The sequence below is a fragment of the Pygocentrus nattereri genome, chromosome 10, assembly GCF_015220715.1.
Source record: "Pygocentrus nattereri isolate fPygNat1 chromosome 10, fPygNat1.pri, whole genome shotgun sequence".
Classification (NCBI taxonomy): Eukaryota; Metazoa; Chordata; class Actinopteri; order Characiformes; family Serrasalmidae; genus Pygocentrus; species Pygocentrus nattereri.
Window position 1 is genome coordinate 12,741,335 of NC_051220.1, and position 26,348 is coordinate 12,767,682.

Below are 26,348 nucleotides of genomic sequence, written 5' to 3' on the forward strand. Positions count from 1 at the left end.
GTCTGACTGTTTTTAAGCTGAAAGATAGGAGCTGAAAAAGGCTAGGCTAACTCACCATTAGCATCTGTCTGTTTTTCTAAAATCTGATCTACTGTGTCTTTCTGTGGCCTTCATATGGCTTTAATTGAATGTAGTAATGGTAAAAGCTGTGTGACGTGCTGAGAAACTGAGCAGTTCTCAGAGTCATGGAGTGCCGGCTTGCATCAACATGCTGTGTTGGAACTGGTGTGTATACCTCCATCAAAAACAAAGGGCCCAATTCTCCAATATCTTCCAATGTTCTTGAGAAAGTTCTTAAGAAAAAGTCTACGTCACATTCATGACAGGTTCTTCAGAACTGTTCTCACCTTTGTGCTCCTGAGTGTGTGTAGACTCTATTCTTACCTAAAAATACCAAATAAGTAGACATTGGTGAATGTCAGAATCTTCCTCAAAACTGCAGCTTTTAAGAAGAGATTTCTTCTTAAGAACAGTTGGTGAATGAGTTTTTTGTAGACTGTGTGGTGAGTATGGGACCTTTTTGCACTCTTGCCATTAAGAAACGTGACCAACCAACACATCTGGTCAACACATTTGGCCTGCCAAAACACAGTAAGAAGATTCACCAGTTGCCTTGAGGACCTTCCTCATATCCCAGACAGTGAAGTGGACTGACACACAACACACACCAAGTAGAATAAAGGATACAGGTTGTTCTTTGAAAATTACATTTTTATGTTTTTTAGTTAAACAATATACAGTACTTTTTTACATAAACATTATATGTAGCTCAATTACTCTCAATGTAATCCATGTTTCGTTTAATCAAGTTTTTCACCCTTGACAAATCATGGTTTTCTAACTTTTTGATTAAAAAAATGAGTGAAAAAAATGTAAACAGGGCCCATAGTGACATAAACTGTTCTACACGGTTTCTCATTAGGCTGTTCTACAGTTTCTCATTAGGTTGAATGAATAACTGGCTCTAAATGTAGGTATTGTGATATAAACTGAGTCTGTTCTACAGTTTCTTATTAGGTTGAATGAATAACAGGCTCTAAATGTAGGTATTGTGATATAAACTGAGTCTGTTCTACAGTTTCCCATTAGGTTGAATGAATAACTGGCTCTAAATGTAGGTATTGTGATATAAACTGAGTCTGTTCCACAGTTTCCCATTAGGTTGAGTAAATAACTGGCTCTAAATGTAGGTGTTGTGATATAAACTGAGTCTGTTCTACAGTTTCTCGTTATGTTGAATAGTATTGTTATCAGTGTTCTGTAAAGTCCAACTTCACAGCAGTAGCTGTGAAAGAAGATGTTTGTGGGTGGAGTCTGGGAGAACTGGGAAATCAGACAGAAGAACACATCCAGTCATACTCCTCAGTTCAGGTGTTTCTGAGTTTATTTGAAGGGAACCCTGGAGAGAATATTTCAGACTGGAGCAGCTGCCACCTCACTGCTAGAGAGAGAGAGGGGGAGGGAGGGAGGGAGAGAGAGAGGCAGAGAGAGAGGCAGAGAGAGAGGGAGAGAGAGAGAGAGAGAGAGAGAGAGAGAGAGAGAGGCAGAGAGAGAGAGAATAAAGAGAGAGAGGCAGAGGGAGCTAAAGATAGAGTGAGAGACAGAGAAAGATGAGAGAGAGACAGAGAGACAACGAAAAGGGAAAGAAAAAAGATAGAGTGAGAGACAGACAGAGAGAGAACGATTGAGAGAATGGGAGATAGTAAGAGAGAGAGAGAGGTGGAGTAAAAGAGAGACAAAAAGAGAGAAAAGAGATAAATAATGAGAGACTGTGAGAAAAGAAGAGAGAGAATAAAGAGAATAAGACAGAGAATGAGAGAGAGAGAGAGAGAGAGAGAGAAAAACACAAAAGAGTTACAGAAACACACAAAGGCTCATCAGCCACTCCTCCCACCCATCAAAAGACGTTGCCACGACGATCTCTCCTCTACCCCATCACCATGGTTACACTCTCTTCTGCCTGCTTACATGTTTCACACCATCACCAAGGAAAGGAGGGGGAGACGTATGACAGAGAGAGAGAGAGAGAGAGAGAGAGAGAGAGAGAGAGAGAGAGAGAGAGAGAGAGAGAGAGAGAGGGGTGAACAAGGGATAGATAGCACCTCCTGAAAAAGAAAGGAAAACAGTGACTGAGCTCTAGCTTTTCCAGGAATAGAGATGTCACGGTAACCGTAGCAACAAGCATCGCTAATGGAGGAAGAAAAAAACACATATATGTGCAAACACTCAGGCTGCCATGTAGAGCTAAGTATGACATCACTATGTGTAGTTACCGTAGAAACCGAGGCAACAACAGTCTGTAAACTGCTTCAACCTGATTCAGGTTCTAATCCCAGTCGCACCACATGCAGCCACTCCCTGGCCACTTTATCAGAAACCCACCTCATTGGTCAACAGAGACTATAGCTCAACAGTTGTGTTAGCCATCTTCTACCCTCTTGACAAAGATGGCTCTTCAAGAGTTCTTTAGTAAAGATAGTGGTTCTATACCGAACCATGAACACTCAAAGAACATTTGCGTGCTTCAGTGGTTCTCTGCATGGTGAAATGGTTCTTCAGATTGATGAATAATGTTTTGTATATGATTGTGTTCATATATATATATATATATATATATATATATATATATATATATATATATATATGTATATGTGTGTGTGTGTGTGTGTGTGTGTGTGTGTGTGTGACTTAATCAATCACATCATCACAGCAAACATCCCAGCAAATTTAACAGCATTCTAGAACATTTTACAGTGCTTTTGAAAAACGTCTCTGTACTCGCAGACAATCAGAAGAACACAGGAGTGAGTCCAGACTATGCCACTCTGTGAAACTGTTCTTTGATGTGCTTCCTGACTGCAGGAGCTGATTGAGTTCCGCTGTCTAACAGCACTAATGCTTTATTAAATCTCACCGCGCTGCTGAGACAGAGTCCTCTCACCAGGAGAACCGTGGAACAACTACTGCTGACCCCAGACTGCTGTGTGGAGGATAATAGAGTGGTCAGTGAGGAGCTGACCGCAGCACTGAAGAGAAAGAAGCTCATTTTTCTACAGTGACACACGCATACACAGACACACACACAGACACACACACAGACACACACACACACACACACACACAGTAAGTGAAGAAAGTGAGAGGGTAAAGGTCAGGAATGGAAACAGGAGAACGTACTAAAGGCCATTTTCAGTTTTTTGATATAACTTCATGTTCATTCAGCAGTGCTGTGTCTGTTTATAAGGATATAAAGTCATAACTGGTCCAGCAAAGGCAGTAAAACACATTTTAAACACTTTTTATTTTTTTATTACTATTTAATGTGTATTAACTGTATTGTTTTGATTTTATTTGATTTGTTGCTGTAGTGAGAATAAATGAAAGCTGAAATCTAAACGGCTGAGATTTTCCCCCCATTTTACTAGTGCCCCATCCCAAACTGCATACTAACTCACCAAATGAGTGTGTAAAAGTAGTGCATATCCCTTTAAAAATTAGGTAAATTAATGCCTTTCTTTAGGTAAATTATTGCATTTATTATTGTAGATGGTTCCTTTTGGAATGGGTCTATATAGCCCCCAAAATACTCTTCTGCTATTACAATGTCAAGCTTGTATACTATAGAAAAAACTTTTTGGTGCAGATTTCCATTTTTTCCATAATATTTGATATGAATATCATGTTTGACACAGGTTACAAAGTTAAAATGTGCAGAAGTGTGTTCCCGTACAGGCTGTGTCAATTCAACAAATACATGGAATTTGACCAGGGCGCCCAAACCCAAAATGCGTCAGCAGGTAGACAAAATTGATGTGTCTCAAAACTACGTCTCGTATCTCTCTCTCTTTTTTTGCTGACGTATTGGTGTGTATGGCAAAATGCTGCGCTACTGTAGATAGCAGTGTATGCTAAGATGTTAAAGGGGAACTCCGCCAATTTTTCGGTTTTTGAACGGTTAAAATGTAAACAGAGTGGTTCAGAGTGGTTTGGTGTGAAACGCTCCATTCTAGAGAAACATACTGAGTCAGAATAGCTCACAGTGGTGGGTGATAGGAACCAGGCGTCCACCTCTAAAAACTCCCTCACAGAAAGTCATTACATGTAATGATTATGACTTCACTGCCTGATGTCAGAGACACTGTTTTATGACAGTTTTAGAACTTTAAATCCATTCATGGTGGAGGGATAAATGCAGGATGCTGTGAGGCAAAATAGCCCCCAAAGAAAACTTGTAATTTCAGATTTTCCACTATTTTCTGAAATATGTAGGTTCAGTGGTGCTTTTGGATAGCAAATAAAATGGCTATATTTGTGTAGTAGTCATGGTGACCCCTGGTTCCTATCACCACCAAAATAGAAATCAAATAGAGTGACACTATTAGAATAAAAGTGAAAACAGTAAGACATCAAAAACAGAAAGAAAAAAGATGTCTGAACCATTTTAAACCAAACCACTCTGAATCACTCTGTTTACGTCTGTTTACAAACACTGGACTTTGCAGAAATTTTGAATAATCAGTTTAATTGCCCTTAAAGCTAGTAAGTAATTAGCAACTAGTTTATGATATGAAAGAGAAGGGAAGCAATGACCATTTCCTGCGGCATCACAGTGGAGTGAAGGAGCAGATCATCAGACTGGACAAAACAGCGGTCTGCAATATCACACAGATAAAGGTGGGTTTAATTTTAATATCTGTGATGCTGGGGGGCGTTCAGTAAGACAACCGTTGATGCATGGTTAGGGTTAGCATGATTACACTAGTGCATCCATATAATAAACAATAATAATAATATAATAATAATAACATTGAATATTAAACAATATTGCACAATTCAAACAGCCAGACTTCAGTAATGATATTATTGTAAGGTTAACATTACTAAATGCTTTATTATCAATATTATGTGTTTAATATTGTTTGTGTATGTGTGTAGCTGTGTATGCTGTGCATTGTGGCCTATAATGAGTTTATATTATGTTCAGATCTGGACTTAAAATCCATCTAATCAGGCTGAGCCTTATAATATCAAATATAACACTCAATTTTTACAACCAGACATTAAACTGCGCATGCAAAATGACCTGGAGCTGTATTACAGAACATCCTACAACGTCCTCTCTTTTTGTCTTAAGATCTGACAGGTCAAGATAAGATTTGTCACTGATTCATATTACAGAAGCAAATCTGATCTCGATTTAGAAATTTCATCTTACAGCATCTTAATTCCAGTTTAGAAATCTTCACTCACTCAATCGCATTCGACAATCGGCTGTCATGTGTGTGACCATGCGCACACATCTGAAATGTTAACATTTAAGTTAATCAAGCTTGTTAGCCAGGCAGCCAGCTACCATTACTGATGTACAAAAAAAGTCACGCAAAACTAAAGTTCAAAATTCTCGAACATTGACTTGTAACCTTTCTTTTTCACTTCAAGCCTCACTGTCCTACCGCCATGTTTGGCCACTTCATTCTAAATCTCTCCGAACACAGAGTTTTGATGAGTGTTGCTTGTAGAGAAGCATCAGCCTAAATGTTTATGAGGCCTCAGCTGCATGAAATGATGACAAATGTGGAGCTGGATTGACGGAAAAGTCTTTTGAATTCCTGTCTGGCTGTTCAGACAGAGGCTACATTAATATTACAAGCTTCATTCCTCAAATCTGATTTGTTCTGATCTCTCTGACGATTGACGATTCACACTCGTTAAGGTAAGAGATTCAAATCTATTATTAATGTAAACAAACCAGCCTCGTGAAATGACCCTGCACGAGCACGTCCTGACCAGAACAAATCTCAAGCGTCATTAACAGCAAACAAACTACCCACAGAACACTGAAGGTGAGAAGGTTGAGATGTGTTGCTTTTCCAACATAGAATAAAGTTACATGAATTCTGATTTAGACATACTCATTAAGGTTGCATAGCCACAAATTGGATATGTATCCAATCTGGGACCTCATATGAAAGTGGCTTAGGTTGGATTTAATAAGATCACATTTGTGCATCCACACAGCTCTAAAAACATCAGATCAAAATCACATTAGGGTAAAAAGAAGATTTGTGCCAAATTTACCCTGGCAATGTGAACGTAGCCTGAGTTGCACCACAGCACATCAAATATGGATCGGATCTCAGCACCATGTATGAAAGTGTGCCAGCTAAAAACATTCAAGTGTGTTTCTCTGTTCAGACTGACATACCTGTGTTACACATTAAGAAAAAGCTCAGATTTGGGCCACTTTTACCCGCTGAGTGAACGAAGCCAGCGAGAGAGAGGGAAACAAAGACAGAGAGAGACAGAGAAAGAAAGAGTGGGACAGAGAGGCAAAAGCAGAGAGAGAGAGACAGAGAAAGGTAAACGCAGAGAGAGAGACAGAGAGAGGTAAACGCAGAGAGGGGTAAACAGAGAAAGAGAGGGACTGAAGAGCATGGCTTGTATAAAGAGAAGAGCGAATGATTGCAAGGATGTTAGAGGAGGATGTTGTCTCCATGGCAACGCAACAAAAGCACATGCTTTCACCATGGCAACAGACCCAGTACAGGAATACTAATGTGGAGAGAGATAGAGAGAGAGAGCGAGAGAGAGAGAGAGAGAGAGAGCGAGAGAGAGAGAGAGAGAGAGGGATGGGTTATATAACAGTAGAGCTGTGATAAGTGAACGAAACGATAGAGTCACCTCACTACTCTTGTGTTATTATAATCAATTATTATAATAATTGCTGCACTCATTTTCAGCCAAAAATAAAATTTACAGCTTAGGTTCAAATTATGTTAAGATCCAAAAAAGCTTAATGCATTATTTAATTGTTTATAAAAATCAGTTTAGCCCCACCCATTCAGCCTACAAGAGTTTAGCCTCGCTCATTTATCCTACAAGAGTTTAGCCCTGCCATTCAGCCTACAGCAGTTTAGCCCCTCCCATTCAGTCAACAGCAGTTTAGCCCAACCCTTTTAACCTACAGCAATTTAGCCCCGCCCATTCAGCCTACAGTAGTTTAGCCGCACCCATTCAGTCTACAAGCATTTAGCCGCACCCATTCAACCTACAAGTGTTTAGCCCTGCCCGTTCAGGCTTCAGCAGTTTCAGCCCTGACTGCTTTTTAAATAATGCACAATACAGGACAGCCAATCAAAATAGAGCTCCTGATGTAAACTGTTTGATTGTAAAGGATGAAGAGACGTTAGAGGATGATCTTGTAGAAAATAATTATGACTGTTTTTGGTACATTAAACAACACAATATAAATAAATAAAATATAATTAAATGTAGGATGTGGACTCTTTAATGTCAGGTACCCTCTTTACTGCTGGCTGTTTCTGAATCTGGGTGAGAGAATCTCTAAGGTCCATTTGCCCCAAATTTAGCCCCCCTCACACACTATCCCCTCCCAGCCAAAACCCACCACTACCCCCACCCCCAACCCCCCCCCAAAAAAACCTCTGCTTCACCTTCACATCCCAGCGCACACCACTGCATCCGCACACATTTCACTACTCACTTTAATACACACACACACACACACACACACACACACAAGGAAATCTCACAGTAGACGGGCTTTAAACATCCAGTGTTACACTACACCCAATCACTTCCACAGAACATATACTGTCAAAAGACTACACTGTATAAAATGGCTCGTCAGAACTGTTTAAAAAATTACTTAATGTGGTAACAAACAATTGAACTACTTTTATTTTAACTCATCATTCATTCAAAGTATTTATTCACATTGAATAAAACTAGTTCATTTACTTGTTACTACGTGAAGTCATTTTTAAAAGTAGATCTGACTAGCCACTCTTTACAGTGCAGGCAAACTGTGACAGTGTGAATGATGCTCCACTGTTGAAAGAGGAGAACAGAGAGTTTTGCCTCATTCAGGAGCTGAAACTGTACGAGAGCTTCACTCACAGCTGGGATCTGAGCTGAGGCTAAGTTGATTTTGGAGATGCAGCTTCACATAACTAACAGACTGTAAATAAGATCCATCCATCCATCCATCCATTTTCTAAACCGCTCCTCCATCAGGGTCGCGGGCGGGTGCTGGAGCCTATCCCAGCAGTCTTCGGGTGGAAGGCAGGATACACCCTGGACAGGTCGCCAGTCCATCGCAGGGCTCGCCAGTCCATCACAGGGCTCGCCAGTCTATCGCAGGGCTAGGGTAATTGAGATCAGATTCTGTAATCACAGCTGCTCCATCAGCTTGGTTGCTGTCATACCAACAGCAAAGGCGATCGTGACTGGTCAGAGAGTTTTTGTTGCTGGACAAAGTTTTCAAAAAACAGAGGGTGAAAATAGTATTGTTGGATTTTCCCTGAAAATTGCGATTGGTGTGTACTATACTGTCAATTAAACGCCTGCTCAAATTAAATTATTGTGGCGCAAATAAATAAATCACATCTGGTGGATAAAATAATTTCTATAAAACCATTGTTATTATTCATTTTATTATTAGTAATATTACCATGTATCAACAGTATGTTATGTATCAACATGTACCAAGTTAGAGACCCTTCATTTATTGAATTTCCAGTCTTTTTCATCAAAGAACATCAGAAGGGAAAAAACTACAGTGACCTGCAAGGCAGAGAAACATTACAAGGTTTTATTACAGGATTTTTTTCAAAGAGTTTTTGGTCTGATATTGACAGACTGGCCAAACTTTCTGGTGTGAGATGAATTTATTTCTTAGGATTAGTGTCCAGAAAATCTATAAAACTCTGTGAGACAGGGACAACACAGATAAGGTTCAAGCCTACAGTGCAGTCTTTCATAAATAACACTGGCAGGGATGAACACTCTGCTGTTTCGTTGCTTATCCATTAGCTGTGAGTCTGTCCTGCATCCATTTAGCTCCCAGTGAGTAAAAGCCAGTCTGAGATTTACTGTCTGGTCTTGCTCTGTCTCTCTCTCTTTTTCTCTGATCTCCGACAGCATCTTCTTTCTTCGCAGCCTCTGCCATGATGTCCATACTGGGAATACTGAGCTGCTTCTTCTTATAGCTGCTGAGTTGTTGCTGTGTGACGCGGTGCTGTAACGCATTACACAGTTCTGACGAGAGGTTCTCATGTCGCTCCTTTAAAGTTACATAGTGCTATAGCAGGCATTCCTTGCCCGGGGGTGGCAACAACAGAGCCTCCATTCACACATAAGTCAGAGCAGCATTAACATGATGATGAAGCTGTTATTTTAAGGTAAAACTGTTACATGTTATTGCTTTAAGAAGAGTGACTAACTATGTTTCATGAAATGAACATAATTAGGCCTGTTTAATTGGATTTAATGCAACACACTAAATAAAATCACTGTACTGTAGTTGTAGCTTTATTATTATTATGAATAATAATAACAATAATAATAATAATAATAACAACAACAATAATATTATTATTATATGTGTCATCACAGGTTCTATTTTGTCCCCTCCAACGTATTAAATCTCAGATAAACCAAGTATTGTGATGCATATTGCGTATTGTGAAAATGTCTATAACACTCATTATATAATTTTTTGCAATATCGCCCACCTCTAATACAGAGTGAAGTTTAATCTGATTATGTGATTGTCTCATCTTTTAACTGGCCCTTGCTTTATCAGGAAGTGACTGTCCTCAGCCATTCAGAGTCCAGTAAATCTGCATATTAATGAGGTTTTTGTGTAAATGGTGTTTTTGCTCTGATGATGTGTTTAATTAAGCTCTGCTAATCTGAGTCTGCGAGACTGAATGAAAGCTTTTGTTCCAGAGTGAAGCAAATTGTTTGACTGTGATTATAAAAGTGCGCTGCGCTCCACCGCATCACAGTACATCCGCAGGTCAGTTAAAGACACAATGTGGCTATATGTGAATATAATTACTCTAGTTTCAGGGTTTCTGTCTTGAATTGGACCCTGCATCTCATTTATCTACCTTAGACTCACCAATGCATGTATGGAAGGGTGCAGAACTGTACATATCATAGCGTTTGTTTCATAACTTATATTACTGCACAAAAACTGTAAATTGGAATGCTGAAATACTGTTGCATATTAATATGTATATCGTATATATGCGTATATATTTAGAGACTAAAGTGTGTACATAAAAATGTGAGATGCTGTGCAAAATGCAATGATGTGCAAATCATTTAAACTCTGAATATAGTGTTGCTGCCATCAAATAAAAAATTGGCATATATTTAAAAAAAAAACAATAACCCCACCCATTCAGCCTACAGCCATTTAGCCCCACCCATTCAGCCTACAACATTTTAGCCTCACCCATTCACCTACAGCAGTCTAGTCCCACCCATAGCCTACAGCAGTCTAGCCTCACCCATTCACCTACAGCGTTCTAGCCCCACCCATTCAGCCTACAACCATTTAGTCCCACCCATTTAGCCTAAAGCTTAGCCCCTCCCATTTTGCTTACAGGAGTTCATACATAATATTTACATATATACATATATCAGTCTTAACGGTACAGTAGCAGAACCAGCCTGTTTAATCGTAAGAAACAAAGAGGGGGTGGAAAAAAAAAATTTTTTGATACATAAAACCTCATAAATGATGTAGGTGGAGCTCAGAAAATAAAATAAGTTCAGGGAAATGAAGATTATGGGCTCTTTAACTCGGAATGTAGAATGAGACACAGGATATTAAACCCACAGCAGTAACGAGTCTCTGCTGAAAGTGTTAGATGTATCTGTGCAGACTGGATTAACGCGTCTGATGATGATCTGACCGTGACCTTGACCTTCTGCCAGGATGATTCTTCATTGTTTCACAGTGAGACACACAGATTCACCATCACACCTTCAGATAAAGGAGATCAAAGGTGAAAAAGGCAGAAGATGAACCTTAGATGAGCAGAACTCTCCTCGACAAACACCGTGTGCTTTGTTTGTTTTTAATGAGCTGATAAACACGCACCAACGCTTTACAGAGGAAACAGCGCCTCTACTGACACTCCTCTGAATTACACTGCAGTCATAAACGGTGCTGCAGTGCCCCCGTGCGGTGCTCGGCGGAACTGCATAACAGTAAGTAAACACAATTTTAGAGAGCACATTCTACTCTTCTGATCATGATCAACACACCATTAATGATCCATCAGACACGTGCACAATTAAGGCTAAAAACTGCAATAAAAACAGACCAGTGCACTATAAAAAGAAGGTTCTTTAATGGTTCTTTAGTAAAGGCAGAGGGTCTGTTTACAAGTCCTATATAGAACTATATACAACACATTCTCCATCAATCTGAAGCACCACCTCACCACACAAAGAACCATTTAAGCATGCAAATGGTTCTAGATAGAACTTGTGCTTTTAAATAGAACCATACTAAAGAACGCTTGAAGAACCATCTTGTTTAGTGTGACAGTCATCTTTAGTAAAGAAATTTCCAAGCTGCTTCTGCCTCAGGGTCGCGGGGGGGTGCTGGAGCCTATCCCAGCGGTCATCGGGCAGCAAGCAGGATACACCCTGGACAGGTCGCCAGTCCATCACAGGGTAGACAGACAGACATACACAATCACACACACACTCACACCTAGGAGCAATGTAGCATGTCCAATCGGCCCAACTGCATGTCTTTGGACTGTGGGAGGAAACTGGAGAACCCGGATAGTAAAGACAATGATATAATTTTAATAAAGGTTACAGTACTTTACATTAACCATGTGCATCTGCAGTAAGACGTATTTGAAATAAACAAGATATCAAATCATAACTGCATTTTCACAGAGTATCAATACCCACAACATTTGACATTATGTTACTGGAATACAAGTTGAGAATTGAATAAAGTTATCAGACAGTAAAGTGCATTAGACAGGATTTTGGCTGTAATCATACATTTTCAAATGGATTTGATAAAAACATTTACATACATTTATTTTTCTATAGTAAATTTCTATGTGTAATAGTTCCCCTTACATTTTAATATAAATGTATTTTAAAATATATTTGGTTAATATGGGGATATATTCTGAAATACATTTTTAGTGTTTGGAATGTGTTTCATATATATATATATATATATATATATATATATATATATATATATATATATATTTTTTTTTTTTTTTTTTTTTTTTTTTTTCCATATGAGATGCTAACAGGCAAGCCTGCTAACAGTAGTTTTGCCTCATCTAAGTAATGAATTGCGTTTCAGAAACTGCAGAAAATGCACATCAAAATTTAATTTTTAACAAAATCTGTTTATTCATTATTTTCCTTTGGCTTTTCTGTAAACCAGACGATTCTGCTGACCATCAGAGTCTGGCTCCGTGAACATTGTGGAGCGCCTGCTTTTCACCATCCACGCAAATCCTGAAGACTAAAATCATATCTCGCTTACAATTATACAAATTTACATCCATTTTTATCCCTCACTGATGAAAAGGGAGCACTAGAAACCATTAGGATTAAAACATGAGGGTTTTACTTTCCAATGGAAGTTGGCTTGTTAACATTAGAGACCACTTGTTTTCTGTAGGACACCTTTAGGCCTCATTAGGAGACCATCAAGTACATATGGAATCACACCTGGTAAACCATCTGAGTTCTTTACACTGATATCAACCCATCAGTAAAACACAGAATACCATTGGCTGTTGAACAGGAACCAGAAGAGACTTTTAATTTTTTTCAGCATGGTGTTTTACCTGCAAATAATATTTTCTTGTTAGTTGCATTTTTATTGTATTTTTTATTTATACTTTTGTCTTGTGCTTCTTAACTGTGATTATTATCGTATCCCCTTTTCTGCTGTTTATGTTTATTTTAGTTTTGATTATCTTTCTTCCTCTGCTGTTTTTTTACTTTGTATTTTGAAGCACTTTGAGCTGCGTTTTTGGTGTTTGAAAGATGCTACACAAATTAAAAACAAACAAACAAACAAATAAATAAATAATAACAGCAAGGAGAAGAATTATTATTATTATTATGATTATTATTATTAATTGTGTTATACTATTGGTTTAGGTGACTTTTGCACAGCACTGTATACATAAATCCCTTTTTAAGCACTTACGAATTAAATCTATTTTAATTTTCGTGAACAAGAAGATTTTATTAAGCATCTTATCGATATGCAGTTGTGGTTGCAGTATTATATCGTCAGTATTTCCGGTTTATCGCTCAGGTCGCGCTGTAAAGCACGCAGCTCCCGCCGCAGTGCTCCCTCCTGCTGATTGGCCCGTTTGAATCCTCTCCGAGCGCTGTGATTGGTCCGTTTTGAATTGCGTCAGCGCGGTCAGTTTGAACGGCCGAAATCCTCCAACAGCAGAAAGCACACCTACATACCCTCACAGCGCTGCTGTACCGGCGGATTTACAGCGAATTTAGGTGAGTTTATTTACAGTATTGTAGATAAGTTGGATGTCTTATTTAAGTTGTTAAATGTTCTGTTTTCATCATTTCAGCTCTGCGCTGGCATTAGCACTAGCCGTAGTTCTGGCTCAGCAGTGAGGTAAACTAACGACAGTAAACTCGGCGGTAGCTTAGTGACACCTAACCTCGGAGTTTTTATGTCGTATGTTATTTTAAACGAACAGAGTAACGACTTATATCTGTAACGACTTAACTGAATTACTGAGAGCACCAACACTGCTAACTTAGAGTTTTAACTGAAACTGGTCAGCAGGACGAGTTAACTTTTAAACGGGAATTCCACGTTTTTTCCCCCCCATAAAAATTTCAATAATCCATTGTTTGAGGTCTAAACAGAGTATCCCTCCACCATGAATGCCGCTTAAGTTCTCTAAACTATCATAGAAGTGTCTCGGACATCAGGCAGTAAATTCATACCCATTTGATGTCGTAGCTTTCTATGAGGAAGCTTCTGGTGATGGACGTATGGTTCGTATCACCACGACTGTGGACAATTTTTGAAAAATACGTGGCCTTCCCCTTTAAATAAGCTGCTTAAGTTCAGTTATAGTGGCTCATGTTTGGGTGTGTCTGGAACTACAGACACTTTAGGGTGCCAACAGTGCCTTCTTGTACATAGGTTAACATAGTATAACACTTCTGGTACTGTATTGTTAAGTCTTTCACAAACATCTTTGTCCTAAATTTACTGAGCAGTTTTATTGCCCCACACCTCTGATTTGGAGCATCAAATGCGGAACAAGACAAAATGGCATCTTTTCAATTGTGTCTGTACTGTATTAATGTTAGAGTATTAAATTAAATCAATGTCATTTTTATGTGTCCACATTTGCGCATGTATACACATATAATGTACACACATATACTGCTCACTGTATTATCTTTGTTGTTGTTTTTTCATCAAAGCCAGATAAACTTACTTTTGGTTGAAACCCAAAGAGCTCATGGACCTTAAAAATGTGGAAAATCTAATTGAGGAGTCACAGAAAAGCAAAATACACAGATTTCTAAGTGTCATTCAATTCAAACGTATCTCTATAATTCAGACTCATTGTAAGTTATCTGCCAAAGCTGTTGTAACAGGACATGTGGTTTGCCAGTTGTACTGTTTTTCTAAAACTCTGGACAGCCAGAACTGCATGTATTTGCAGAAACGATGTGTATATGACCCTTTTTTGTTTGTGCAGAAGCTAGATATGTGCACAAGGTATAAAACGATGGAAGTTGTGTTGTCAGAAAGCCTTTGTCATACTAAGAATAATGATTATATTGCGCCTTCTCGTACCCAGTGTTGCCTTGCAGAAGCATCGATCAATAAGGAACAAAACTATTTCAAAGTGCAAGTCAAAAATGATTTTTTTAGGGTGTAGTAAATGTCCACAAATTAAAAAACTGAATAATTAAAGTGTTGTGCTGTGTTTCTCTCCTCAGAAGATGGACGACTACCTGAAGATAGAGAAGATCGGAGAGGGTGAGTTAACATTCCGTATTAACGTCTTAATGTTGGGAGCTAAGCTGTACAATATGCACAAAACACCAATATTGTGATTCATACTGTGATTGTGATGTGCAGCGTAATATTAAAAATGTACGTATTTGCTAATGCCAATACATAAACATTAATAATGTGTAATTTGGTACTAATCTACCTATAATTATTTTTAAAATATAGCTTATTTTCAGGCTTATAAAGTCAGTAAAAAGGAATCAAAATCAGATGTTTTAGGGCAGTAACCCACCATCACAAACATTCTGCTATCCCACAAAATCAAATTAAACAGGACTAATGATGCTTTTGTAATGAAACATGGTCGGTCAGTCAGTGAGTCTTCTTTATATGTTGATGAGGTCCACAATATACTCAGAAATGCAGGGTTGTGGTGTAATTTATCACAGTATTGATTCAAATGGTCATATTGTCCAGCCCCATTACCGTGCTTTACAAAGGACTAAGTCACGATAACAATCAACAAATAATATATTGATCAGCTCTAATAGCTATAAGCCTTGGTATACTAAATTCTTACTGTTGTTTTGTGTTCTTCTATCTCAGGAACATATGGAGTGGTGTACAAAGGCCGTCACAAGTCCACAGGTCAGGTGGTGGCCCTGAAGAAGATCCGCTTGGAAAGTGAGGAGGAGGGGGTCCCCAGCACGGCAGTCCGAGAAATCTCCCTGCTCAAAGAGCTTCAACACCCCAACGTTGTACGGTATGTGCACTCGTGTTACTGTCGAGTGACTTTGTGGATGATTACATGGTGTTTATTGCTTGTCCTCTCAAGCTTACATGCATTTAGATGTACTTCACTCATCTTTTGGATGATTGTATATCCACGTGTGATGCAAACATTCAACTAATGTAAACAGAATAGGGCTTAAATCTCAGGTATGTTTTGTAGCTCCTCCTAATGAATAAGTGCGGTTTGCACAGTTTTAGAGTTCATCGGTTGCTGTAGCTCTGCAGTTTCCTTCAGGATTAATAAGGTTTCTGTCTGCAAATGTCTCTTCCATTAAGTGCTTACTGTGTTACAATATCACTGCAGTGAATGTAGGATCTCAGATATATAATAAGTGTTTGTGGCATCTAGCAAAGTAAAATTTGGTGTGCAAAGGGAGGAAAAGCATACCGTTTTTGTCTCTTCAGGCTGCTGGATGTGCTGATGCAGGAGTCGAAACTGTACCTGGTGTTTGAGTTTCTGTCGATGGATCTGAAGAAGTACCTGGACTCCATTCCTTCAGGACAGTACATGGAGCCCATGCTTGTTAAGGTACGCTGTAGCCACGCATACACATTCTGTTCACTTTGTGTGTCTGTTTACAGTCTTGTCTTTATCGGAAATACACCTTTACAGAACCTACATAAATACCTAGATGTACCCCTGTTATTTTTTTGGTTTTATTAGTTGCATGTGTCAGCTGTTTGTATGGATTAATGCACCTGGACACACTGATTTGCCAGTTTAATAGGCCTACTGTTTACCTACACTCACGTTTTTATTGGTAGCATCTGCACTTTTTTTATTAAAGCCTGCATTGTTTACAGTTTGTCAAAGCTGGTTTCAAGTGGGGATATATAATGGCATGGAGCTGGTAAACAGCCTGTGGATGGGTGCTGTGACATCACAACCACAAGTAACAGGCAGTTTGTATGACGCTGAAGCCTAAAGCCAGAAAAAGTTATTTGCTGGTCTTCTTGGCCAAAAACAGGCCTGGATCTTTAAATTCTACAAAATGACTGCAGTTTTAACCACAATGACAGCATTCCGTAGAAAAATCTCAATATTTTGTCTGAATCGTTCGACCCTAATTGGACCTAAATTATATGTCTACTGTAAAGTTGTACAGTTACAGTTTATCTACCCCTCTTTAAGAAGCTGAAATACAAACTGTGCTACATGTGTGCTAAAAGCAAGCTACAGTTGCATGAAAGTATGTCTATTTTTAAATTTCAACACTGTTGACCTGCTAATCCTAATGTACTCTACTACTGCCAAAGCAGCTTATCTAATGTTCTAATTCCTTAATTTCCTAAAATGGACATGACATGACTTCAGTGGTCCAGTGTTTTAATTTTCAAAGGATAATCAGAACTAAGATCACAGCTCAAGTAGCATTCCTGTTATAATGGCACATATTCATATTTCATTCTTCAGAACAGCTGCTTTTGAACAGCGGGATTATCGGAGTCCAAGCATGACTCGCCATTTTTGTAGGCAGTAAAACATGAATAAAATGCAAAATTGAATCTTGTTAGAAGCGTAATAAATTTTTATGCAGCAACACTTTTTTTTTTTTTTTTTTAGTTCGTTTGGTGACATTTTTAACATAACTTTTAAACACGACTTTTTGCATAGTTGTTAAACTGAATGAAGTAAATAGTTCCGCAGCAGTTACTCCTGTATTTTAGTCTGAGATAAATTTTCTGAATGGTTCTGTCTGTAGAGTTACCTGTATCAGATCCTGGAGGGGATTCTGTTCTGTCACTGTCGCCGTGTTCTGCATCGCGACCTGAAGCCCCAGAACCTACTGATCGATAACAAAGGTGTGATCAAGCTGGCGGACTTCGGCCTGGCCCGCGCTTTCGGAGTGCCCGTCAGAGTCTACACGCACGAGGTAATGACACATGAAATGCTGCTTTTCTCCTCTATAGCTCTCTGGTTGGCTGTTGCTTAAATCACTCATCGAGTTACATCACTGACCATCTCGCACTGAAGAATTCAGGAACATTCGGGGTTGTTCCCACCAGAGCGGATTAGAAGGCCACAGTGACTCGTGTCCCCTCACAAAAACTATCCATCCATCCATCCATTTTCTAAGCCGCTTCTCCGTCAGGGTCGCGGGGGGGTGCTGGAGCCTATCCCAGCAGTCTTTGGGCGGAAGGCAGGATACACCCTGGATGGGTCGCCAGTCCATCGCAGGGCAGACAGACAGACACAGACAGTCACTCACACCTAGGGGCAATTTAGCACGTCCAATTGGCCTGACTGCATGTCTTTGGACCGTGGGAGGAAACCGGAGAACCCGGAGGAAACCCACGCAGACACGGGGAGAACATGCAAACTCCACACAGAGAGGACCCCGGTCGCCCGGCCAGGGAATCGAACCCAGGCCCTCCTCGCTGTGAGGCGACAGCGCTACCCACCACGCCACCGTGCCGCCCCCACAAAAACTAGCAGTGAGGAAACGTAGCAATTCACTGTTCATTAACTAAAAAGAAATAGAATTGCTGAGAACAAACCTTTGGGCAGGGCAGGTGTATTAAGTTTCTGTTATATAGCACTTTTCATAGACTGCAGTCAATCAAACCGCTTTACAAATGACAAAATACAGAGGTAAATCATCAAAATAAAAATGAAATTATGATAAAGTGGTGTTAGTTTGTGTTTTCAGTGAGTGAATGAAAGTCTATAGGTGGAGCTCTTTTGAGTTAGTCCTTTAATGAGAGCTGGAGCTGAGCAGAGCTCGGTCTATTAATGCATGAATTCTAATCACCACTTATCAAACATCTGCTGTTACAGCATTTATCATACTACAGGTGTGTTAAAAACCAAACAAAAAACTGTTACTGTATAGAATAACAAAATGTTAATGCAGCCTTAAGATGAACTGAAGCTAAACCAAAATCAAAGAACAAAATGGAAAAACTCAAAAAATAAAAACTTCAGATTTAAAAACCAACCATTCTGATCTACGATCAGCTCATTTGCACAGTCACTCCTTTTGGCTCGATCTCTTGACCTTGATGGTCACTTCAGATTGTGTTGAAGTCGCAGTGGGACAAATTGAGCCAAAAATGATTAAATTATTTGTAAAAGGAATTAATTTATTTGGGTTGTTTATTTTGTGAAGTACAGTTAAACTACTGTCTGTGGTAATTTACTGTCACTGCAACTGCTGCACAGCTCAAAACACGAGCTCCATTTTGAAACCTGAATTTTGTTCTTTTGTCCACAATTACAGACAAAAGAACATCATTGTTTCCTAAAGGCCATATGTCTGAATGAGGGGATGTGTAAGAAAAAAAAAAAAATTCTTTTTTTTTTTTTTAGGGCTGATACTTTGTGGAGGGATCTGTGTGAGTCTCTCCACACAAACCACAGCAGACGTTTCATCATTTTGTTCTTCTCTTAGCTTTCGGAGAAGCTGTTTTTCTCTAAAGTGGAGAAGATAAACGCTGTTTTACACTCTGTGGTTAAGAAAAACTCTCTGGATAACTGACACGTTTCAAAGATATTTATGTTTTCATCTCCCAAACCTGCTCAGACAAACCAGTGAGCTCTGTCCAGCGTAGGAGTGAAGAGACTTTAGTTGATTTAGGCTGCAGTGTGTAATTAAGATGGGAAATGCAGACTTGTTCCCTCTGCAGATTATTTTGAATGACCAATAATTTTGCTAGTGGCTTTTTTAAAAATGTACTAAAAATGACTTAACTTTCACAAAGGCCACAGCTTTATCTTGCAACATTAAGATTAAGTGACCCTTATTAGTCCCACAACGGGGAAATTTAACCCATCCGTGAAGTGAACCACCACATACACACTAGTGAGCACACACACACTAGGGGGCAGTGAGCACACTTGCCTGGAGCGGTGGGCAGCCCAATCCGCAGCGCCCGGGGAGCAGTTGGGGGTTAGGTGTCTTGCTCAAGGACACCTCAGTCATGTGCTGTCGGCACTGGGGATTGAACCGGCGACCTTCCGGTCACGAGGCTGGTTCCCTAACCTCCAGCCCATGACTGCCCCAAACATGAAGCAGTGTTTCCACTTTATATACTTTGCAGCGGCAGCCTGACTCTGCAAAATTATTGCCATCGCCGCTTCAGAATTTTCTGAAATTACAAAACTCTGCAGAGGGATTTTATTTGAAATAACAAACGGATACACTTGGCGAGACTCAAGCCAGTCATAAGGGACAGAGAAGAGAGAGAAAGGTAGATTAAACCAGATAACGTTGTTAGATTTTACACTATAAAAGAACATTCGCAATGTCTCCGTTCTCTGTTGATGCTCTTCTTCTTATTATTGATATTTTATTTTTGTTATTGTATTGCAATATAAAGTTCCAGCTTACCTAACATTAACATTAGGGAACTCAGTTAATCATAATACCGATAACATTTAAAGAGTAGCTACACCCTAAGCTCTGTTTTTCATTTACAGCTGAAATGCACTGCTCTGTAATATTAAAATATAACAGCCTTGCTTGAAATGTGAACACATCTTTCCAAACTGTAAAAATGTCATTTTTATCGTGGTCAGTTCTGCCTCTGCAGCGCCCCTCTGGTTCAACTCTGCTACAGGCATGGGTGGCGTGTCTTTGTACCATAAATCTGCCGGTGTTGCATCCGATTGACGTTTCCCTTTACAAATCAAATCCTTACTCACTGATCAGTAAGCAACGGAAAGCAACGCTGGACTATGGAAAGCAAAATGGTTCAGGAAACGTTAACTGTTAAAGGTTAAATGGCCAACTGTGTCTCTACTTTTCAACCATACAGCCTTTTTTCTAAACTTTTTTCCTGCTTTCCGTAGTTCCAGTGCTGCTTGCTGTTGATTTCTGTTCAGTGAGTGTGGCACCCGAGAGTTCGATTTATGAAGGGAAACGTAAATTTGAGTGGGAACTGAATCAGATGTAACACCAGTAAGTACCGTGTACAGCTTGTCTGTCGTAGTATGTAAGGATTTAGGGTCATTGCAGCACACCCTGTCTGACTGGTGATGCAGTCTGTGACCTTGATTTCAACAGGAACAGAGTGAAACTTTGACAGAGTTCAAAGAAATCTACCTTTTTCATTCGGAATTCAGTGCGTCTAAGAAATCTCGGATTGTATCGAGTATGGACCTGCTGGACAGATTAGAAGCTGCCTCTCAGGGTTTTGGGTAATGTTCTGCTATTCTTATGCCTCTGCTGCTCGCTGCTAATCATTTTCTGGCTCTGTGTTAACTCTTCAGCGGCTTGAAAGTGGGATGCTGTTAAGGCTCAAGACTTATTGATCAGTAAGGCACTGCCTGATCAGAAGCACCTTCCCTTGTTGAAGACCTCTCAGTCACAAAAGCGTCGTTTGATTCTGTTACACTCCATGTTTTCTGGTAGCTAACAGATGCTAGTTCTAAAAACACAGCAGCCCAACCTTCCACATTCCCTGGCAGCCCCATCTCCCCAACCTGTAGATCACTGCAGTGCCCTCCCCAGAGTGCCCTTCCCATTTTTGAGCCTTTTTCAAAGTTGAGCCAGGGGTGGAATTAGCTTAAAGTAGTGGGGTGTAGTTACTCGATGGCTTCCATCGATGTGTATATTAGTAAGGTTATCTCGGAAAAGAACAGATCACAGGTTACTAGTTACCCTGTCGTAGGTGGAGAACAATCTTAGAGGTAACGCTGAGAAAACTACAGTAGCTACAAATGCAGTATATCACCAGTATATTTTGTTAAGTTGTGTCACAGAAGATTCAGTTTCAGCTTTCTAATGATTGAGATAATGTAATGTTTGATAACACTGACCACTCCTAATTCTTGGAAATCTCCTGTCAATGAAGAACACTGAATTGCAGGTTGACTGTACCAATGTCAGTCCATGGTTTTTAACAGCAGGGGGCCATCTTTCCTTCCGTATGAAGACCTGAGTGTTCAAACTAATTTTCAATTAGAATTTGCTAGTACCAATATACTGAGACACACAAGCTGTTTTACTTTCTTAGAGCTGAAAGATCTTGTTACTTTTGGTCCACAATTTTTTGATACTGTTAGAAAGTGAATTGACCTGTGTGGTCTGTATGTTTGGATCCATGCACAGGCAGTTATAGAGAACTGTTCTCTGTGCCAGTAAGTTCATTTAGCCTGAAATTTGCAGTTAGTTGGTACTCCTAATCTGATGGCCAATTAAATCTAACTGGTAATGGCTATTCTGTAGTACAAGTGGGGGTGGTGGTGTCCAGGCCTGGTGAGATCTTCCACCCTGCACAGTTTAGCTTCAACATTAATCTGCCACACCTGCTCAGGTAATGAAGACCTTCAGGATCTTCAGAATATCAGAGCCAGGGGTGCTGGAACTGAACTCTCTAGGACCAGGACTGAGCCCTCCTACTCTAACTGTAAACCAGCGAGGGAGGTGTTTCTGATAAATAGGCCGGTGGGATGTTGACCAGTGTTGTCGTTACTGTGTGTGTAGGTGGTGACACTGTGGTACAGAGCTCCAGAGGTGCTGTTGGGAGCGTCTCGTTACTCCACTCCTGTGGACGTCTGGAGTATCGGGACCATCTTCGCGGAACTGGCCACCAAAAAACCTCTGTTCCACGGAGATTCAGAGATAGACCAGCTCTTCAGGATCTTCAGGTATACACACACACAACCCACCCTAAATCTGCACCGAGTCTCTGAGCTGCAGGTATGGGTTTAGGTCTTGGCCGGTGGAAGTTGCTTCTGCTGTTTACTTCCCTCTATATTTACCGCATATACTGGAGTTACAGACAGACTGCTGTGTTCAATATCAGGTGCTGGACTCAAGAAAGCTTAAGAAAAAACTTGCAAAGGTTCTTAAGACAAACGTTAAGAAGTTCATAAGAATGTTCGTAAATGCATTCTCAGAAACAATTAAATTCTCAAATATTCTCTTAAGGTAACCTTAATTGTTTCCTTAAGATTTTCAGATCATAGTTCAAAGTAAAGGAAAAATGCACATTTTACATTTTGTTCTTTAAGATGCTTTCATGAATCCGGCCCCATGTTCATTGAAATTGAAAGTTCAAATTTGAAATTTAAATTTTCCTACTTTTAATAACATTTCATTATTAGTAATTGTGATAAACGTTTCTTCTGCCATGGAATGTTGTTTATTTGCTGTTTGTTGCATTGGAGCGCTGAGTGAGGACAAGAGGTTCAGTTGCCCATCACCGCACACTGCAGATGTTTTATAACCTTTTTAACTTTCTTTTCTACTAAAGCAGCTCTGGCATATTTCAGTGTAATACATTCAAGTAATCATCTTTATTCTTTATATTGCAAGTTTTTGTCATAGTACGTTCTTTAATTCAAAGCATGTCATATTAAGAGTTGTGTAGCCTCTTTGCTACTTTTAGCCTGTTAGTCTAGTTCTAGTTTTAAAAAAAAAAAAAACAAAAAAAAAAACCTCTCAGTTAAAAACAGTTCACCTGTGTTTAATCCAAACTGGGTTCAGTGCAGTGCAGCCTGTGCTGAACTCTGATCTACAGGCTTTTCTCTGGGCAGCTGAATCGATGGTAGCCAGTTTCGGACAAAAGTGCCATTAAGTAATTCACAACAAAGGAGAGGATAAGTTTGGGTGATAACTTGCCATTTCATTTTGTTCAGTGGCTTAAAACTGAAATCTACCAAGTTTTTCTAAATTCCCTATAATTCATGGTTCGAGATGGTCATTCAGCTGACCTTTTGTACTGTGGTTACACAGTGATTCATACATTAAATACTTTCATTCGAAGTCTGTGATATTAAAGGAGAGATTGTTTAGCCTTTTAGCTAGCTGATCAGCCGCTCAGTTTAAACAGAAGTGTTCTAACTTCTTCACTATGCTCTGTGGTCTATGCAAGTAGCATTAGTCATTAATCTATTAAATCTCAAGTTGATGTTGTATGTGACATTACAGGACGCCATACATAAAAGAATGAATCTCAGCAACGATATGCTAGAGACTTGCAAGGTTAGCATTGTGCTGTCAACAAGGCGGCAACGCGGCCTCTGGTTGGCTCACAAGGCAGGAAGGCAGGCTGAATGGATTGCTAACAGCAATAACTCTTTCCCGCACAGAGAAATTAATGAATAATATCAGAAGATATTGTGTTGGATTTGCCAGTATGGAATTATTTTGCAAAGTCTCTAGCATGCTGTGTGCTTGAGGTCCAATGTCCTTTGGTGTCATATGCGGCATTATCAGCCTGTGAGAGTTAACCGCAGAATTCAAAGGTTTGCATACATGGAGCATTTTATGACATCTCTAACCTCAGCTTTCTAAAATCAAATTACTGCCTTCAGGTCAGTGTTTTCAGATGGATTAGTGCTGATTTGACCTTCCAGCTGTGAACACATTATTCATATAACATTTCTCTGTGTGTAGGATTCTGGGTACCCCCAATAACGAGGTATGGCCGGATGTGGAGTCGTTGCCCGATTACAAGAACACCTTCCCCAAGTGGAAGTCGGGTAGTTTGAGCAGTATGGTGAAGAACCTGGACAAGAACGGCATCGACCTGCTCGGGGTGAGCTTCACTTCTGCACCACATTAAATCAATATTCCAGCATTTCAGGCTTGTGAGATCACACTGCAACAGGCAGGTTGTGGTGTTTCTGCAGGTGAACGGTAAACACGTATGTGAACAAGGTCACCCTTCAAGTAATGTTACAATTACCAATAAATGGCCGATATAGTTCACAATTTCTCTCCTCTCTATGTAAAATGAGCATTCCTCTGACCAATCATAAGGCTGTGTCTCTGGCCCCACCCACACAACAGTTTCAGAGTCAGAGAAGCTTAGCGAGCTAAAGCTAACCCAATATAACCAAAAGCTAGCACGCTAGACCACCTGTCTGTAGCTGCCCATCGCCTGTTCACTTGTTTATCCAACACCATCGTTCACTCATTTGTTTATAAATAATACAATAACATTAATGTATTTATTATTTAATTGTCAATTACCACGTAACATTAAGTTAATCAGCTAAAATTTCATGACCGTAACAGGCCTAGTATTCCTTTCTTACAGCACCACATATGATGCTGACCCTCTTTCTCTCTCTCATTCAGAAAATGCTGACCTATGATCCTCTGAAGAGGATTTCTGCACGACAGGCCATGACCCACCCTTACTTTGACGATCTGGATAAAACCACTCTTCCTGCCAGCAACTTGAAGAGCTAAACGCTCCGTCATTCACATGTACATGCAGAGCTGACTAAACGGAAAAAACTCAGTACAGAGCACACCTGACCCCCAGCACTCTGAACACAGAGCTTCCACCCTTCTAAAACCATTATTTAACTCTAGAACCCATAATGGAAGAATCTAGAACTCTGTCTCACAATTTTGGTGAAATTCTGTGTCCTATAACTTTAATTTTACAGCTGTGCGATGTGTCATTCAAGTGTTATTGCGATGTTGGCCTTTGCAATACTGATATAACACAAGGCTGCAATATGCAAATAAGTCTTTAACCAATCACATGATTGGTTTGTTCACTGTGAGTTTCCTGGCCAATCACAGATGCAATTCTGTGGGTATTTTTAATGAATCCAGGCAGCCTAATCAGTTGAAATAATTAGCAGTAGTGCATCATTTATTTATGCCACATTTTGAGACGTAACACAGTCACAGCATGTATAGATGTCATTGCTATGTGGATGTTCAGTCTACATCATGCAGCCCTTGATGATTCTTGATGGTTCTGGCTGAGAGAGCTCTGGTTGGTCACTGCACTGATGCAGGCTTTGCAATCCGATGACGCAGCAATAACGATCCACCTCTTCGTCCTGTGTCTTTGTTTGTTTGTGTTTGTATAGTTTTGTATGTTTTCCTATACTTATACTTTGTATCTAACCTAAGAAGGCTCTGGTCTGTAAATAAACATGCAATATGTTGGAGTTGAAAAAGGCTGAGAGCAAATCTATCCTCAATAAAGTGCACTTTGTGGGATGTTTGTGTTTGGGCTTTTCATATAAAGTCACCAGATAGTTTTTATTGCTGTTTTTAGAAAGGATTTAAAACAGGAAGCGTGTCTGTGCATGCTTCCTGTCCTCCCTGTTAATGGCTGTGGCCTGGTGCAGGTCATCCTTCAAGAGAGCATGATTAATCAAGTTCAGTTCAGTGCAGCCTGAGCTGAGCTCTGAAGTGCAGTCACTGAGCAGTTCCACTGAGCATTTGTGACTAAATGTTTTTGACAAATGTGCCCTGTATCTGATGATAGTTTTGTGATTCAGAAGTCACAATACCAGCGTGATACCAATTCATTACATACATTATCTATAATATCTGTAACTCTTCTGCTGTAACATGGGTCACAACACTTAAGAAGAGCCATTTTGTCCTTTCAACAATACTCAAACCATCTTGAGAAGCTCAATGTTTTATATCCATTTTACCATCTTGACTGTAAATACGTCTTCGTATGTGCTGATGTACTAGTGTAGGCTAAAAATGTAAATGAAAATGCAGACTTTGTTCTGCTTTAAGCATCTTGGCTATAGCCGCTTTTCTCACATCTCTGGCAGGAAACTTGATTTTATTAACTTTAATAGTTTCTGTAAAATGTCTCGACATTTAATTCTTTTTTTTTTGTTTATAAAGAAGGCTGAAGGCGCTTCTCCTTCAGCTCTCCATCTTGTTCAAATTTTCACGTTCCACCTTAAATGGTGCCTGAGGGTTCATGTTCACAACTTTTTAGTTTTTCGGTTTCTCATTTCAGATAAAAATATCAGGAAACCAACAGGATGATTATGAATGCA

The 26,348-nt window shown here is 39.7% G+C and overlaps 1 protein-coding gene across 1 annotated transcript; it reads left to right on the forward strand.

Moving 5' to 3' along the window:
• Positions 1-13,183: 13,183 nt before the first annotated feature.
• Positions 13,184-25,539, forward strand: cdk1 (cyclin-dependent kinase 1). The gene is made up of 8 exons (XM_017708788.2): positions 13,184-13,338; positions 14,815-14,854; positions 15,437-15,593; positions 16,028-16,151; positions 17,326-17,496; positions 22,051-22,214; positions 23,968-24,109; positions 24,655-25,539. The coding sequence occupies exons 2-8, from the start codon at positions 14,818-14,820 to the stop codon at positions 24,766-24,768; spliced, it is 909 nt and encodes a 302-aa protein (XP_017564277.1). The 5' UTR covers positions 13,184-13,338; positions 14,815-14,817; the 3' UTR covers positions 24,769-25,539.
• Positions 25,540-26,348: the final 809 nt, after the last annotated feature.